Below are 19,412 nucleotides of genomic sequence, written 5' to 3' on the forward strand. Positions count from 1 at the left end.
CAATAATACGGGTTTCCAATGATTTAGAACTATCTAATTAGTGACAATAAAGAAATCTCATTAACACATGCAACACAATGAAAAAATTAGGTGTAGAACTAGAACACTGTGTTACACAAATATTAATGTCATGAATACACAGCAATGTTCTTTTTTCAGTTTATAGGTATGTAGACAAGATATGAATCTTTCTTTCCCCAATATTTCTGTTGAAAACCTAACCACTGTCAGGGAAAGTAACTTCTGAGTATAAACACATACATCCTTATATTTTGTGAAACAATGACCCCATGACTCAAAGGTGTACTATGAAGTTAAAGGTACATCTGTCACAGATGACATATTGATTATGTAACTTGAATTTCGCAGTATATCTGTGAGCCATATGTTCTCGATATCACAAGTAATAAACAGCATGAACTTGCAGTCGGAAGTCAACCAATGGCTAGACACCTTTCAGCTGAAATATCAAAAGGAAGAAATAATCATGGCTCAGCTACAGCCTTTACACTGATGGAACATTCTATCTGCTACGATACCTTAAAGAAACAAACACAACTCTTCTTTGACATCAAATCTTTCTTACCTGTGTGACAGGGTTATTCCCTTAACTTTTGACTGTGTGGGAGGATAAACATCATACTGCATTTTTCTGATGATTTGGAACATCAGGCCAGCTCTGAAACACAAGTCATGAAAGCTAAGAAATAAAGGAACTAAGCACTATTAGACCATCAACTGCTGTAAAAATTGCAATAGAATCTCATTAAACTTGAGACGATTAGAAAATAACAACCAAGCAGTTGCAAAAATAAAGATTTATTAACCCTTTACCATGGTTACAACAAGTATAAGTCCATCTTCTTCATGAATGGATATGAACATATTGTCTTTAATTGTGCAACTGGTTGGCTGTTATTTTCCAATTCTATCGAGTTTGTATGTGCATCATTTTTTAGCACATGCACGTTGCAAATTCTAGAATCCTATTATGTAAAAATTTCTTCTTGTATACTTCTAACTCTGAATAAAGGTAGGTTACTGCTTATCATTGGCATCACGGTCAAGTTGGAAAGGATTGAGGAAAGAAATAGGCCACTTTGGTAAATCATAAAGCCTAAACAACAAGTTCTAAATGTGGATCTGAAACCTACTTCTCCTTAATATGCCCAGTGACTTACTAACTGCCACCTTACTTGGCCTCATCAAACTGAGACAGTTCTCTCTCCTTATTTCCACTGGATGTCAAAGTGTTGGCAATTGATCCACAGGGACAAGACTATAGTAATTACAGTGTGCAGAGGGGCTTTTACACATATGTGAATGAAATGGGAAGAAACCTAATATGGGGTGCAACGGGAAATGTCCTATGTGCACAGTTAATGTAAACTGTCAATCTGTATTTACAATAATCACATACACTATGTACAGTTTTGGACACATCATGGCATTATGCTTCTATGAAGAAGATACTGATGTCTGCTAAACCAATACTAAGTAAATTTCTATAATATACTTCTTATACTTTACATAAATGTAATTTTGTAGGCTTCTGAAGATGATAAGATTAATTCACAGAAACTGGTAAAGTGAAATAAAAATATATTTCAACTGATGACTGAATTTTACTCTGAAAATTGTTTTGACACATGATGATGCCTCCTAAAGCTACCAATGGACTGTTACCATGACCTTGCCACACTGCCCTGAAATAACTCTGTACAGAAGTGGTCATTCATCCTCGAACCACTTCAGTACATTCTGCAATGAATAAGATTGTTGCTATTACATTGACACATGCTGATAAAGAATGAGTGTGCAATAAACTGCAGCTACATGGAAGGAACAAAACAATGGAATTTTGCTTTAACCCTTTGAGCCCCATTGGTTTCTGCTTAAAACCACCATTTTCTTTTTTCTTTTTAAATACCAGTGCCTTTTGCATGAAACCACTGATGCTACTGCATGACGGACTTCTAGTAGTACACTGAGGTACCTCTACAAATGTTATGCATTGTGACAGTCACTTATAGCATTCAGAGCAACAGTTGGCGCAGAGATTGTGCTACGTGATTGTAGGCGATTTTGACATGAGATTATTTTTATAGAGGCCAAGTTGAAGAGATCACTGACAGTGAAAGTAACCATATCTAAGTTATTGTAACATCAGTTTGAGTTTCTACTACTGCTTTTATGAGTATAATGAAAATGAAACCACTGGAACAGTATGTAGCTGTGACATAAAATTTATTAATTTTTAGACGCATTTTTGCTTGTTATTGAGGACTATAATTTGTTTTAGGTGTTATGGGTTCATGAAGTTTTGAAATGTGGGCTTTCGTCTAGGAAAAATGCAAATTTGCTTTCAAATACACCAGTCCCAGTTGTTCTAAAGTGAAACAACCTCCTTAAAACAACTGATTGTTTACCTTTTGCCAATTTCATCTTATATTCTTTGCTTACTAATGATAGAAAGATTAATTTTGTGAAAAAATTACATTTATATTCCAAAGAGTCACCACCTCCCTAAAACAATTAATTGATTGCTTACTTGTTGTCAATTTCTTCTTGTCTTCATTGCTCACTATAATAATAAAGGTTAGGTATGTGAAAAATTTTAAATTTATATTATTTTTCATAATGTTGGAAATAAAAGGGTTAAGTAATGGAGTAACACTTTCTAAGCAGTTAAACAAGAGGTGGCACATGTAAATCACCATGGAAAGGAACAAAAATGAAATTAAAAGAATAATCTACAAATTAGGGGTATTATTTATACAAGAGATAATCGATTTTCCATGGAAAACTTCATTTTCTTACATTATAAATGAACAATTAGTAAAAACTGAAATAGATAACAGCTACAAAAGTAGTCAAATTGATAGGTTAAGTTCTTCAATAATTTTGTAATAAGCACAAACAATGGCACATATCTTTAAGTGATGCAGGAAAATGTGTTTCTTTCACTAAGTATTCTTCTGTAAACTATGCTACTTCACTCTCTGGTACATAGAAGTTGTCCCCCCTCTTGCAGACTAACGTAATTTAATCAATACAATTATTATTGTACTTACCTCTCCTTAAAATTATCTGGCTGATTTATTTCTTCAGTTGTTAATGGTGTCAAAAACTGCTGCACCATGTTCATTGGTTTTAGTAGCACCTCTTGTGGCAGGATCTGAATAGATAAATGGATTAAGTGGCACCTTAAACCAACTGATTAAATGGGGTTCACAATGCAAAATTTAATCAAATGTACCATAAATACTAATACAGTACGGTAGAGACATGTCACACGTTAAGTACAGTTTACTGACTTTATTGTTTCAGCCTAACATGTTACTCTCTTATTTGCAAATAAGTTACCACTGGGTAAACAATGATGGCAGCACACAGTAACAGCATGCTCATTAGTAATGTTTTCACACGATGAAGTCACAAAGTATATCAAGGCCACCATGTGAGTAATATGTTTACACACTCATATGGCCCACCTCAACATCCCATCACTATAGTGCATGGATTGAACGAGAAAACAGGAATACTGTGAAACATCTGCTTGAACATAAATGCAGATGCTAGCCAAGCTGGATAGTTCTGCTGTTGTATTTGACCACAAATAGCAATTGTGCAATATCCTTAACACTTTGCAAGAATTGTGACGAAAACTAAGAGGAGGACAGCTGTAAAAATCACTGCAGAACTCAATGTTGCTCTCATGAGCCCTGTTAGCACCAAATCAACATGAAGGGAGCTCTATGAACAGGGTACTGCAGGGCAAGCTTGAATTTCAAAACTACTCATCAGTAACAGGAGAACGTGATGCCAGAGCCACAACATCTGCACTCCGGAGCAATGGAAGAAAGTAATTTGACTGGATGAGCCTTGTTTCCAGCTTTGGGTCATGTTTGTGTCAAGAGTGAAACATGGTGGGGTTCAGTGATGATTTGAGCACCCATATCATGGTGTTCCATGGGTCCCATGATTACTCTGCAACAGCGCATTACTGCCAAGGATTATGTAGCTGTTTTGGCTGATCAGGTCCATCCCATGGCACAATGTTTGCTCCCAAAAGGTCATGCTGTACTCCAAGATGATGAGCCCATGCTTAGATAGCACACCATTGTCCAGAACCGGTTCTGTTAGCACAAGGATGAACTGTCACATCTACCTTGGCCACTGCAGTCACCAGATCTCATTATCATTGAGCCTTTGTAGTCCATTTTGCAGATAATGGTGTCTGATCACTTTCTATATCCATCATTATCCTGCCGCTGTTTTGCAGGAAGAAAGGTCTAAGATTTCCTTGAAAACCATGCAGGACCTGTATTTATCCATTCTGAGACAAGTGGAAACTGTTTTGAATGACGACATGGTAATGTGTTGTGTTTTTGGTGTTTCCATATTTTTGTGCCCACTGCACTTTAACTATTTTGTAATATAAAAGTTATTTAAGATCAACAGTAAAATCAGAATAACATTATGCGCCAGTTTCAGATGACATGCTGTATTTTGAAGTGCAACACAGTTATGCATGTAAAGGAAATAAATGTGAAAAGGTACCTTACTGAAACATTTTAACATGCAATTATTTAAACTTAAAATGAACTTATCCACTGTATCTGTTTTCCATGTGGTCCTTAGAATAAAACACCACTGACACCAGAAAAATTACTGATTTGGGTATAATGCAAAGTTTACATTAATGTGGACCTACAAATCTGACAGTGCCTGACCAATCAGGGGAACAGCTAAACTATGCCTGATTATTACTCAGAAAACTCACCTGTAAAACAGAGAGATGACACACTATAAGAGTACCTCACAAGGGACGAAATGCTAGTAATTTTTAATGAACATTTGCAGTCAATGCCTTTAGAATAGTACATGTACACTGAGTTGAGAAAAGTCATGGGATACCTCCTAATATCGTGTTGGATATCGTTTTGCCCGGTGTAGTTCAGCAGCTCAACAAGTCGTCGGAAGTTCCCTGCAGAAATACTGAGCGATGCTAACTCTACAGCCATCAACGATTGCGAAAGTGTTGCTGGTGCAGTATTTTGTACACAAACTGACCTCTTGATTATGTCCCTTGTGGGGTGATCTGGGTGGCCAAATCATTCAGTCGAATCGTCCAGAATGTTCTTCAAACCAAACGCAAACTGTGGCCTGGTGACATGGTATTTTGTATCCATACAAATTCCATTGTTGTTTGGGATCATCAACTGCATGAATGCCTGCAAAAGGTCTCCAAATAGCCAAACATAACCACTTCCGGTCAATGATCAGTTCAGTTGGACCAGAGGACACAGCCCACTCTATGTAAACACAGACCACAACATTATAGAGCCACCACCAAGTTGCACAATGCCTTGTTGGCAACTTGGGTCCATGGCTTCATGAGGTTTGCACCACACTCGAACCCTACCATCACCTGTTACCAACTGAAATTGGGGCTCATCTGACCAGACCAGGCTCATCTGACCAGACCACAGGTCTCCAGTCATCTTGGGTCCTAACGGTATTATCATGAGCCCAGGAGAGGCACTGCAGGTGATGTTGTGCTGTTAGCAAAGGCACCATGTCAGGCATCTGTTGTCAAACCCCGATAACACCAACTTTTGCCACACTGTCCTAACAGATATGTTTGTTGTATGTCCCGCATTAAGCTCTGTGGTTATTTCATGCAGTGTTGCTTGTCTGTCAGCAGTAACAACTCTACGGAAACACTGCTGCTCTAGGTCATCAAGTGAAGGCCATCAGCCACTGCATTGTCCGTGGTGAGAGGTAACATCTGAAATTTCGTCATCCTGACACACTCTTCACACTGTGGATCTCAGGATATAGAATTCCATAATTATTTCTGAAACGGAATGTTCCAAGTGCCTAATTCCAACTACCATTTCGCATTCAAAACCTGTTAATGTCCATTGTGCATCCATAATCATGTTAGAAGCCTTCTCACATGAAACATCTCAGTAAAAACGACAGCTCTACCAATGAACTGCCCTTTTATACCTTGTGTATGCAATACTACCACCATCTATATATATGCATATTGCTACTGCATGACTTTTGTCATCTCAGTGTAGAGGGAACAGGAATGGCAGAGGAAACTAATTAGACAGAGTGTTTGAAAGAATCTTAAGGACACAAAAGTTATTGGTTTCACTGAATGTTATTCACTAAAACTGGTACTGACAGTTGTAGATGCCCTAAGTCCAAGAAGCCGGCCGCTGTGGCCAAGCGGTTCTAGGCGCTTCAGTCCGGAAACGCACTGCTGCTACGGTCGCAGGTTCGAATCTTGCCTTGGGCATGGACATGTGTGAAGTCCTTAGGTTAGTTAGGTCTAAGTAGCTCTAAGTCTAGGGGACCGATGACCTCAGATGTTAAGTCCCATAGTGCTTAGAGCCATTTGAACCATTTTTTAAGTCCAAGAATAAATGTTGGACAAAATAACAAATACAGTATAATCCCACTTTTATGTTCCCGTGATTAACTTTTCCTGACATTTATGACTTTTTTTATCAGTCCCATCAAATTTCCTATGCCCACAATGTTAATTCCACCTGACTTTGTACCAACATATTTATAATTTTCCACGATTTACGCATTATGAAAAAATGTTTGTGGAGAAAATATGGTGCTTGCTTAATGTTGGCCGTCCAGTAGTGTTTACAACTATTAAGTGGTTAAGTTTCTTAACACCAGGGCACTCTACTCAGTGGATTTGAAGGGGTAAACAAGTAAAAGTTGTAACAATTTGTGTCGTACCTCCCGCCGCTGCTAGCTCTACTTGGCATGGTGGCTGATAGGAGTAACTAGGTTCATTCAAATGAAGATATCATGACCAATCACAGCCATTTGCAAACTGTCTCTACTGTGCAAATGCAGTTTCATGATTGTTTTGATCCACATGACACCTTTGTCGAACCATATTTAGCGTGTTTTGACATATGGCCACGTGGAGCACTAGCTGACACTGTCATTCACTTTGCGTTGCTGAAATGCTTTTAGTGTGAACACAGTGCGGGTTATGTATTGTACTCATGCTGAGTAAAATGTGTTTCGAGAATTTATTCTTGTTGTCAAGTGCAGTATTTATGTATGTATTTTTTGTGATGTTACATAAACAATCAATGAGAGTGATAGTGTGTGTGTGTGTGGGGGGGGGGGGGGGTTCTACATAACTGATGAGGCACAGTACCTGATAACCTCAAAAAAGACGAGTACAGTGCAAGAGACGCAGAATAACACATATTCAAACACCATACAAAATACTTATTTACATATTTGCACTTGACAAGGAGAAAAAATCCTCGAAATGCGTCATGCTAAGCATAAAAAAATATGTAACTAGAGCAGTATTTCATTATTTAAATAACAAATGACAGCTGCAGGATTTCCAAAAACATCAATTATGACATTTGAAATTAAGTCAAATGTTTCCACTTCCCAGACAGTTACCAATTCGAGTTACATTAGCAGTTTTTATTACATAATAAATCTTTATTAGATAATACAAAATTCCCTGACAAGTCTTTTGTTGCCTGTTATGTACATATATCATACATAAAATGCAAGGGGATATCCTACACGTAACTTTCACAGCTTAAAACATTATTTCCCACATTTTACATTTTCCCATGTTTTACATCATTTTTTGGAGTCCCTTGACAAGTGTAAAAGTGGGGTTTCACTGTAGTACTGACAAAAGGATGTTATATTTCAATGACTTTCTATTTTCAAATTTGTAAGGGAAAAAAAAGAAAGTATAAAATGTAGCACCAAAATGCTAAATGAAGGTATGTAAAAATAGATATCAATGATTTTATGAATTCCAATCAGTGTTCCACACTCAAACTTCTTTTATCTAATAGTTTTTATTTTTGTCAGTTATTTCTCCTTTTGTCAGAATGCATAAAATTTCTCCTCATGTTGTTCTGCCACTGCTAATTATTGTCAGCAGAACTGTAATAGCCAATCATGCCATTCTGGAACCAATAATGTGAAAGTTTCTGTGATGTGATAGTATGTTGTAAGGATCATGTTATTATTCACAACAGTGAAAAGTAGTGTTCATTATGAAATATACCAGGAAAGAAAAGAGAGGAGCCGCATGACACGAAAAAGAGACATTAGTTGAGAACGGGGTAGACAATGTTGTAGCCTACCCTCATGTCACTCAACCTGTACATGGAGCAGGTAGTACAGGAAACCAAGGGAAAATTTGGAAAGGAAATTAAAGAAATAAAAGCTCTGAGGTTTGTCGATGGCATTGTAATGTGTCAGAAATGGCAAAGGACCTGGAAGACCTGTTGAATGGGATGGGTAGCAGTAATGGAATGTACTTTAATTAAATCAGGTGATTTGGGGGAAATTAGAAACCAAAAGTAGTAGATGACCTTTGCTACTTGGACAGCAAAATAGAGGATATAAAATTCATACTGACAACAAGAAGAAAATTATTTCTAAAAAGAGGAATCTGTTAACATCGAATTTAAATTTAAGTATTAAAAATTCTTCTGAAGGTATTTGTCTGGAGTGTAACTTTGCATGAAGTGAAATGCAGACAATACGCATATCAGACAAGATGAGAATAGAAGCTTTTGGAATGTGGTGGTGCAGAAGAATTCCAAAGATTAGATGGGTAAATCAAATAACTAGTGAAGAGGTAGTGACATGAATTGAGGAAAAAAGAAATTTATGTCACAACCTGACTAAAAGAAGGTTTGCATGATGGGACAAATCTTGAGGCGAAACATCAAAGAATAGTTAGTTTGGTAATAGAAGGAAGAGTGTGTGTGTGTGTGTGTGTGTGTGTGTGTGTGTGTGTGTGTGTGTGTGATTGGGGGGGGGGGGGGGGGACAAAAATTGTAAAGCAAAATCAAGGCTACAGTACAGTAAGGAGGTTGAAATAGGTGCAAGTTGGTGTATTTATGAAGAAATGAAACTTGTACAAGACAGACAAGAGTGAAGAGCTGCATCAAACTGGTCTTCAGAGAAGGGTACACCAACAACAGGCAGTAAGGATATTTTGATTTACAGGAATGAAGCTGATGACACTGTGGAGGAAATAGGGGATGAGGACAAGTGTGTGAGATATTAGCATATGAAAATTCAGGAGGTTCCCTTTGCATCCTCGTAATGTACTACTGTAAAAGAAGAAAATTACTATTGCAAAATGTCAAAACCTACACTAATTTTACAGCTATGGGCAGACTTTAATGACACATTGATTGGGAATGTGTACTTTAGAAAAAAAATGCAATAGAATACTAGAAAATCCTTGGTGGAACAAGAGCAATAGAATGAGTAAAGATATCCATCTGTCATTCAGTGAAAGTAGTGAGCAGCAGAAAGAACACAATACCTTGGCTTACTAATTTTTGCCCTTCTCCAAAACACACAGTTAAAATACCCCAGCACTATGACCCAACTTATAATACGTATATGGTGGGTAAAGCAGAAGAGATGAACAAGGGATTAGAAGGAAAACTACCTTTAAAGGAAGCCAGGAAAGGGGATAGGAATATAACACAACAGAAAGTACATCTTGTTGTAGTCAGGGACAGCAGTGTGTTTTACATGCTAATATATGAGTTGGGTATTAGAAGGCTGAGGGGATGAACTGAGAGAGAGGGAGGCCACTAAGAGAACAGTGTGGAAGAGATTTTGCCTGTTCGGACAACAACACATCTGCTCCATTGCCCCAAAGTCTAGCTTCTCAGGTCAAAGACCGCTTCCTTCACCACCTTCCCAGACATTATCTGTTGGTTTGCTGCTTGTTACGTCATGCCCATATACACAACCATCCCATGGACTCGCTGCCTTTGAACACTGTCTGTTCTAACAGTCTACCAACTCCAAACACACCAACTCATACTTTATGAAAATGAAAAACCACATCCTCATCCCCAACTAATTCTGCTTGGTGGAAATATATGCAATCAATGTCTGTCTTACAAAAGGCAGACTGTTGCCTGATGGTCGTGAAGTACGGTAACTGCAGTTTCTGATGTATAACTCTTGTAAAAATGACATTTTATTATCATAAGATGGTTGAATAATCAGTGAAGCCAAAATTATAATTTTTTTGGACTGAAGACAGATGAAAAAAGCTTTCTTGGAACAATTACATTCAGAATCTTGCAGAAAAAGTCAGTGCTGGAGTTTTCACTATAAAAATGATGCTGAAATATGATAATTTAAATATTTGATTACATTTTGCAGCCTCTGGTAACAAATAATATTACTACGATTTCAGCTTCTTAGGAAATCATCACCAGATGACTTGAGTATATAACACAGCAACTCGTTACAATGCGGTCACAGTGTTCCCCTTAGGCAATATGCCCAGCCTCTGTAAACATGAATACTAGTTTCCACTTCCCTGTGCATTCACAGAGGCTACTCTGATTATGTTACAAATGAGTTAATGTGTTAAATATTTGACATTATGCCTGTAAGTGAGAAAAAGTTTAAAAAAGGTTTGCAATTTTGTTTGAAGTTTTTTGGAAGTTCCCAAGTGCAATCATTATCAAACACTGGATGAGTATAGTCTAAGTAATTTGTGCTCCATTTTATGAAAAAGCTGGTATTTTGTGCAACTCAGTGTTAATGATGTATCTCTTGTACTTGCGTCGTACCAAGCAAAATTTTTGCAAGTACATTCAGCGGTATATGTGGGTATTGTCTGCCAAATGTTTTGCAAATAGGATTAGTAGTAAAGAAAAAAGAAATTAAAGTGTCATGACAGAAGCTGAGGTCTTACTGCATGAACAACGAAAATGGAGTAATTGATAAACTTTTTCCTTTCACTATTTTGTGGGCATGTCAGTGAGTAAAATCTTCGTAAAGGTTCAAAATTACGTGGAAGTTTATTGCAAGTCACTAAATGCTCTCAATCTCTAATACTGGATGATTGTACCGTATTTACCCATGTTAAAGTCGACCATGAATGTAAGATGACACCCCCCCCCCCTTTCCCCTTCTTTTAAGAGGCTCCTTGAGAAAACTATAAACATATTCTGACTAATCAAAATTACAAACTATATTACTCACAAAGTGTCTGCCTAAAACATTAGCATTATACCTATTTTAAACTCAGGCCATTTACTGATTGCCTACATTTTGATAATACAAGGAGAAATAAAATAAACAAAAAGAAATGGTTTACATTAATTTTTATCTTCACTACCTTTTTCATTTGCTATGCGTGTCATCTGGAGTATCACTCTTTTCATCATCACCATCATCCTAGTAGCACAGCCATGAAATTTATATCTTTGTTGTCACAAATATTTAGCCATTCCTTCCAAATATGTTGCAATTTCTGAGGTGGTTGTTACGGTTAGACCAGAGAACACAGATTTTTCTTATGCTTAATACGCATCTGATTTCACTTTTATACTGATGAGAGAATGTTACAATGTTTCTTGCTTACAAACATATTGTCTGCACACTGCTCTCTCATTGGCTGCATAGAACCAGCAGCTGTCATGTCCCCTTTCACTCCCATCATACCTCACAGTGAGCATTCACAACACTGCTACAGGAAACATGCCCTGCAAAAATTTATACTATTGTTATGTATTTGTATGATTTTAAAGTCAATTCAAATGGATTCAGACGAGCTGCAGTTTAAATGTGGTAGGTGTTCATAAAATATATATATGATCACAACTGACTCGTGGAGCAAATGACATGCATTACTTGGTCAAATTAAACACATCTCCAGTGACATTATGTGACGGTTATATTGGAAAACATTGTCCCACAAGAGAAGGTACATTTGACATATTCATCTTGAGATGTGGTCATATGGTTCTCTGTAACACACAATGTTTTTCATGTATCATGTTCTGCTGGAGTTGTCTGAGTATTTCTATGGTATGATCACATTGCTGAAGTATTAAATGCCTTTGGGACGTTATCCTAGCCAGTGGTTTTTAGTTTAATTCTATGTGGAGGCTCATTAATGGTGCAAGCACATCCAGAATGCTCACACGAAAGAGTGGCACTGACACGGAACAGAAAGGACAGACAGCATAAGGATTTGACTCGTGCACCATCCACCATCACATATACACCTTCCAGGGACACACAGCTGGCTCTCCCCAGTACTCCCTTGTCAGAAGAGGTTGCATTTCCGTAGCAATAAAAGATTGCATTCCACATTAACCTATCAGTTTTCCTGAAAATATCAGGTAATAAACTCACTGAAACATTGCTCAGAGACAAGTCAAGATATCATCAGTGAAAAGGACTCTGGAAACTAAGTTAGTTTAGTATCAACCTCTAAAAACAATCAACCTCAAAAGAAATTTTATTCAGTGCATTTGACCAAAATACTCTCCATTGCATAGAAAAAAGAAAAAAAAAGGAAACCACACATACCTGCATATAACTACAAAGCCATGTAGCAGCACAAACAGGCAAACATGCCATTCGGCTTCGCATAGCATCCAAGATGCGTTTGACATCTGTTGCAGAGACTATTCCATGTTCCCATGCTTGCAGTACCTCATTGATTGCACTGGGCACATTCAAGCAAACTTCATGCCACTTTACTTGGCTGAAAAAAGGATAAACAACAATTTTAGTACTTTTAAGTCACTGGCTGTTCATGTTTTTCTCCTCTTTCCTTTCTTTTTCTACTCCCCCAATGGCCACCCTTCCCATAATCTCTACCACATGACCTTTTCAGAATGAGATTTCCACTCTGCAGCGGAATGTGTGCTGATGGTAGAGCACTTGCCCATGAAAGGCAAAGGTCCCGAGTTCGAGTCTCGGTCCAGCACACAGTTTTAATCTGCCAGGAAGTTACATGACCTTTTATTCACAAAACATACAAAGAAATGTAAATAACACCCTTTAAATATATATTACGTAACCAATTTAACATCTTAAGCTTATTCTCTCTCTCTCTCTCGGCACAGTTTTTATCCATTATTAGAAGCTCACTAAATGCTGTAAAGAACCAGAAAGCATAATTAGTATGGAGATATCACAATACATTTTGATGCAACCAAGTGTTGGGGGGAAAAAAGTGAGATAAGTTCTGATCAGAAGGAAGGAAGGTACACTGAAAATCTGGATATGAATTCTTGCATGATAGGTACAAGACCTGACTTTCTCATTACTTGCCAATATAAAAGAAACTTCAGTTGCGGAGACAGTCTATTCACATTATATGGCTGAGAATATTTACGAGAAGTCAGGACACCTGGTAAATATTTTCTATAACATCACAAAGCAGTGAAAATAGCAACCAAAACCATTGTGTCTCATAATGGTCCCCAATTCACAATAGTCATATTTTCAGATTGTTCCCACAGGAACAGCACAGAGCACACCATCACCTCACTTTCCACCCAACCTTTAACAGTGAAGTCAAAGCAGTGGAGACCTTTCACAGTCCACACAAGAAAATCCCTAAAGAGCATGTCTGCCAAAGACATTATCAACAATTTCTAAGTGTGAACAGGTCCATTTCCTTCAACGGCCTCAGCCCAGATACACTGCTAGGGTGGCTAGCAGCACGTGATTTTGCTGCAAAACTACAAACCAGCACTACCAGTGCGGAAGTCACAGCAGTTTTCTCACTTCAGGATGCACTCTTCCTACTGGGTCCACATTTACAATTGCACACCTCTCTGTAACCTGGGCACCTCGAGGGACAAAAGGACCAGCACAAACTTATCATCGTGGTTGAAGGTGGGCACACCATCTACCAACTGTGACGATGAAAGTCACAGCTACAGACCCAACGATATATTGGGAGACAGCAATCTCGAGTGCCTGCCATCACCTGTGGTGCTAGTAGCTGCACAGACCTATAACGTGCCACCCTACTCCACAGGTGTCACTTGTCAGTTTGATCCAGAACATCACAGCTGATGTGCTTCCCCCAGACCCTGTTGGCCTCAAATCACTGGTAAGAATATCAATATTGAGTTCTCTCTCCACCAAAAAGCAATACAAGTCAGGTGGTACCGTTTACATGGACTGGTTAAACACATTATAATGGATGAGGCCTCAGTAGACAATATCCAACTGAAGCCCACTACATTTTTATTTTACTTATTTATTACAAAAGCATATTTTACAAAGCATACTGTTAAGGTTCATAACTTAGGATAATCTGCACTCTAGGTCCTATCACAGACCATATTTTTTGAATTAGATAATTAAATTTTTGATAAAATTTGACTTTTAGTGTGTTGTCTGCTAACAGTATCTGTTACCAAGAAAGTCTACCTTTTGATTCCCCGAAGGCAATCCTTCTGGTTCATAAAATTTCAGTTTAGCTTCAATTTATTTTATTTATTTTTATTTACACACCTAGTTCTGTAGGGCCACATTGAGGAGCAAATCTCCAAGCTCATGGAACATGTCAGTACATGAAATTACAACATAAAAGCAATAACATATAAAATAAAATGTTTATGAACCCGAAAAAAGTCAAGCCATAAGTTTAAGTAAACGCAATCAACAATATAACGTAGGAATCAGCTTAATTTTTCAAGGAACTCCTTGACAGAATAGAAGAAGTGACCCATGAGGAAACTCTTCAATTTCAATTTGAATCCACATGGAGTTCTTGTGGTAGCTTACTGAAAATGGATGCAGCAGTATACTGCACACCTTTCTGCACAAGAGTTAAGGAAGTGCAATCTAAATGCAGATTGGATTACTGCCTAGTATTAACTAAGTGAAAGCTGCTAATTCTTGGGAATAAGCTGATATTATTAACAAGAAACTACAGTAAAGAATATATATATATATTGAGAGGTCAATGTCAGGATATCCAGACTACTGAACAGGGACCAACAAGAGGTTTGCGAACTTAGACCACTTATTGCCCGAACCGTCTGTTTCTGAGTAAAAAATATCCTTTGAGAATGCGAAGAGTTACCCCAAAATATAATACCATACAACATAAGCAACTGAAAATAAGCAAAGTAAACTAAGTTTCATGTCGAACAATCACTTACTTCAGGTACCATTCAAATAGTAAAAATAGCAGCTATAAGTCTGAACAAGATCCTGAACGTGGGGTTTCCACGGCAGTTTACTATCTATCTGAAAACACAGAAATTTGAACTGTTCAGTTTATTAATCATATGCCCATTCTGTGAAATTAAAACATCGGATTTTGTTGAATTGTGTGTCAGAAACTGTAAAAACTGAGTCTTACTGTGATTTAGAGTTAGTTTATTTTCTACAAGCATGTTATGAACTGCACTATTTGAAACAGAGCCAATGTCGCACATAACATTCTTTACAACCAAGCTAGTGCCATCAGCAAACAGAAATATTAATATTTTAGAACTACCTGTAATACTAGAGGGCATATCATTTATATAGATAATAAACAGGAGTGGCCCCAATACTGATCCATGGGGCACCCCCCCCCCCCCCCACATGACAGCCATTCTCAACACTGTTGAAAATGACATTTTGCTGTCTGTTGTTAAAGAAAGAGGTAAACCTATTGTGAGCTACTCCCCGTATTCCATAATGGTCCAACTTCCGGAGCAATATTTAGTGATCAACACATTCAAACGCCTTAGTTAAATCAAAAAATATGCCTAGCATTCGAAACCTTTTGTTTAATCCATCCAGCACCTCACAGAGAAAAGAGAATATAGCATTTTCAGTTGTTAAAGACTTCTAAAGCCGAACTGTACATTTGATAGCAAATTATGTGATATAAAACGATCAATTATCTTTACATACACAGCCTTTTTAACAACTTTAGCAAACACTGGTGGCATAGAAATAGGTCTGAAGTTGTCTACATTATCCCTTTCTCCCTTTTTATAAAGCAACTTTACAACTGAGTACTTTAGTCGTCAGGAAACTGATTATTCTCAAAGGAAAAATTACAAAGGGGGCTAAGTACAGGGCTAACATACGCAGCATAGAACTTTAATATTCTGCTAGGCACTCCATCATATCCATGAGAACCCTTAGTCTTCAGTTATTTAATTATTGACTCCATCTAACCCTTGTCAATATCACAGAGGAGTATTTCAGACATCAATCTCAGAAAGGCATTTTCCAAGAGAGTTATATGATTCCTTGTATTAATTTACCAGCAATGCTCAGAAAATGATTGTTAAATACTGTACATATATCTGACTAATTAGTAACAGAAATTTTTTTACTATGAACTGACTTTATATCGTCAACCTTGTGCTGCTGACCACACATGTCCTTCACAACTAACCATATGGTTTTAATTTTATCCTGTGGATTAGCTATTCTATTTGTGTACCACGTACTCTTTGCCTTCCTAATAACATTTTTAAGTACCTTACAATACTATTTGAAATGAGCTACTGTAGCTTGATTGTGACTACTTCAAACTGTAGCTTGATTGTGACTACTTCAAACATTTTGATATAATCCCTGCTTTGTTCTATATGATATCCTTATCCACTAGTCAGCCACCCAGGCTGGCTTTTACTGCTAATACCCTGTTTAGAACGTTCTAATGGAAAACAACTCTCAATGAGCATGAGAAATGTGTTAAGGAAAGCATTGTATTTGTCATCATGTTATCAGCACTGTGAGAGGTATTTCTAATAGATAACATGAGTTTATAAGTCAAAGGAAAACACAGCAAACTCTTGTTTATCTGAATCAAGTTCACCTGAAATCCGCTTTATCCGAAAAAAAAATTGCCGATTTTCGCAGCTCAAATTGACGCTGTCTGATGCATCGCACGGCTATACTTTTGGCTAGCTAGACTGACAGATGATAAGTTTCAACTTGTCTCCACCTGGAGCCATGCATTTGCTGGTGTTTTTTGGCAGTCTACTGCTAATCAGTGGACTGGCGCATGTCAAACGCCCGAGTGTTGTCAATTTGTGCATGTGTTGGTTGAAGTCTTAGTGTCTGTCTTGTTCGTATTGCATGGTGTCATACCACTGCCACCTACTGGAACTCCTTGGAAGTACAGTACACACAGTATTGCTCTATGTAGCATGACGTAGGCCTGTCGAAATCGACAATGAGAGTGCGGCGCCAAACACTTTCCGCCTGTTGTAGGTACATCAGACGAAGCCGAGCATTTAACACTTTAAAAGTGAATGTACAAGGGCTTGGGTAGGGCAGGGGAGAGGGGACAGATGTGTTGAATTTTCTCATTCGATGGCTGCCACAACCTGGTTTCAAAAGTCAAACACTTTGTCTAGTGCGTCTCGAGTGTTGTCAAGTCATGCGCCTGTGTGTTTTTGATTTAACATTTCATGCTCGCGCTACATGATTTAAAATGTCCAGAGATAAAAGTGGCCAAAAACCTAAAAAGAATCAGTCGAGTGTCGGTAAAAAAACACTGAACGTGACTGCGGGTGCAAAATGAAAAAAATAATGTGATCTTGTTGGAACAAAAGCTTCGCGCTTTACAAAGAACTGATTCTGATGAGCCGCCCGCAAAAGTTGATGCGGATTTGAAAGTTGGTAGGAGTATGATTACTGATTGGAAGACAAATCAATCAGGAATTGAAAAATTTTGTTCCGGTCAAATGTCAGACAGCGCAGTGAAATCTAGAAAAACAATGGGAAAAGGCGAACATCCTCAGTCAGAAGAGACCCTGTTTTTATGGCAGGAACAAATAAGGGCCAAAGGTGTGCCAGTTTTAGGTCCTCTACTTCATCAAAAAGCGATGACTTTTTATGAGCTGACTGAAGGAAAGGAGCAAGAATTCCTCGGAAGTGATGGCTGGCTGGATCGGTTCAAGAAGCAGCATGGCAATTGTAAAATTGCCATCAGCGGCGAATCATTATCCAGGGATGAAGCCGCTATCACTGATTTTAAGAAGAAACTGCACACTATCATTGACAAAGGAGGTTACACTGGTGATCAACTTTACAACTGGGATAAAACCAGGTTGAATTACAAAATATTCCCAACAAAAACCATTGCCTCTAAACAAGAAAAAACGGCATCCAGGTATTAAAAAAATCAAAGAAAGAGTTACTGTCCTTGTCACTGGCAATCATACACTGTGCCTTTTTTAAATTGGTAAATCCAAAAAACTAAGAGCATTTAGATGGCAACCAGCTGATAAACCTTTGCCATTGTGGTACACGGATCAGTGTAAGACATGGATGAATGGTGCCATCTTCAAAAAATGGTTCCATACAGAGTTTGTTCCAGCTGTAGAAAAATACATGGAGGAAAACTGACTTCCTCAAAAATTGCTACTTATTGTGGCCAACGCTCCTTCTCACCCAGATGATCAACACGATGGGGATATCAAAGTTGTGTTTCTCCCACCAAACACCATGTCTCTATGTCAATCGACCAAGGTGTTCTTGAGACAATGAAAAAACATTACAGACACAAGCTGCTGGAATACTTAATCAGTGCGATTGATGCTGAAGATTTGGTGCAAGCTCTTAAAAAAATCGAAGTTTCAAGAGTCATTCATTGGATTACTGAAGCTTGGAATCTCATTCCTCCAAATTCTCTCATTATGTCTTGGAAAAAACTCTTAGATCATAAGGCAACTCATCAGTGATGGGAAGAAGGGGGCAACACTGAAACTCAAGCTGATGTGCCAGAAACAGATGAAAATGACGTAATTTTGGTGAATTTACTGGAGAAGCTACCTGGCTGCGAAGACGCGAACTTTGAAGACATTGAAGAGTGGATGGAAAACTACTATTTTGATTTGACTGAGAAAGAATTCATCCAAATTGCGACCAATCAGAAAGTGTCAGAAGAATATGTCTCTGATGATGAAGAAGAGAGAAAGAGTCCTCACACAGTTGGTTATGAAGTAATCCAAACTGCCCTGGAGTACATCAGCCAACAGGAGAAGGCGACTTATCCCGAAATCATTTTTTTTCCAACATTGGAGATATATTGCCGCAACAAAAGTTTCTCAAACCAAAAAACAAAAAACCATTACAGATTTTTTTACCAAAAAATAAATTCTAATGAAATGCCCTAGAACTTCAATGTCCATAAGTTAAAAGTTTTTTTTTTTTTCTCTAGATTTGTTTCATAGTTTTGTACAGTAGTTTATTTTTTATTCAAAAGAGAAGGTAATAAAATGAAAACTCCCGTTTTTTCCTGTTGCAAAATAAGAAGTATTTTTCCTGTAAGAAGAAATAAACGAGCTTTGTTATTCAGCATTTAAAAACTTTGAGTTTTCAAACATACTCTGGCACCTTCTTTAAATGTCAGCACAACTTTTTCAATCAAAAACGTGCAGGCTTATTCACAACCATATCAATATCATTCTACGTACCCTATGCATGTTTTACAATCACATTTTCTAGTACTGATGCAATTCGGGGTGTTTCACGCGTGAAAATGGGGACTTCGGTTTACCCGAAATTGTTGGTATCCGAGCCAACCATCCCGATCATTCTGGATAAAGAGGAGTTTA

General features: G+C 37.8%; 1 protein-coding gene across 1 annotated transcript in view; it reads right to left on the minus strand.

Moving 5' to 3' along the window:
- The window catches only part of LOC126187348 (mediator of RNA polymerase II transcription subunit 24), a 171,154-nt gene that overhangs the window by 60,153 nt on the left and 91,589 nt on the right, over nt 1-19,412 (minus strand). Inside the window, exons 12-14 of the mRNA XM_049928372.1 lie at nt 12,400-12,577; nt 3,075-3,178; nt 587-679 (exon numbers count right to left, since the gene is read on the minus strand). Of these exons, the coding sequence (XP_049784329.1) occupies nt 587-679; nt 3,075-3,178; nt 12,400-12,577 (375 nt within the window). The remainder of the gene's footprint in view (nt 1-586; nt 680-3,074; nt 3,179-12,399; nt 12,578-19,412) is intronic.

The sequence above is a fragment of the Schistocerca cancellata genome, chromosome 5 (assembly GCF_023864275.1).
Source record: "Schistocerca cancellata isolate TAMUIC-IGC-003103 chromosome 5, iqSchCanc2.1, whole genome shotgun sequence".
Taxonomy (NCBI): Eukaryota; Metazoa; Arthropoda; class Insecta; order Orthoptera; family Acrididae; genus Schistocerca; species Schistocerca cancellata.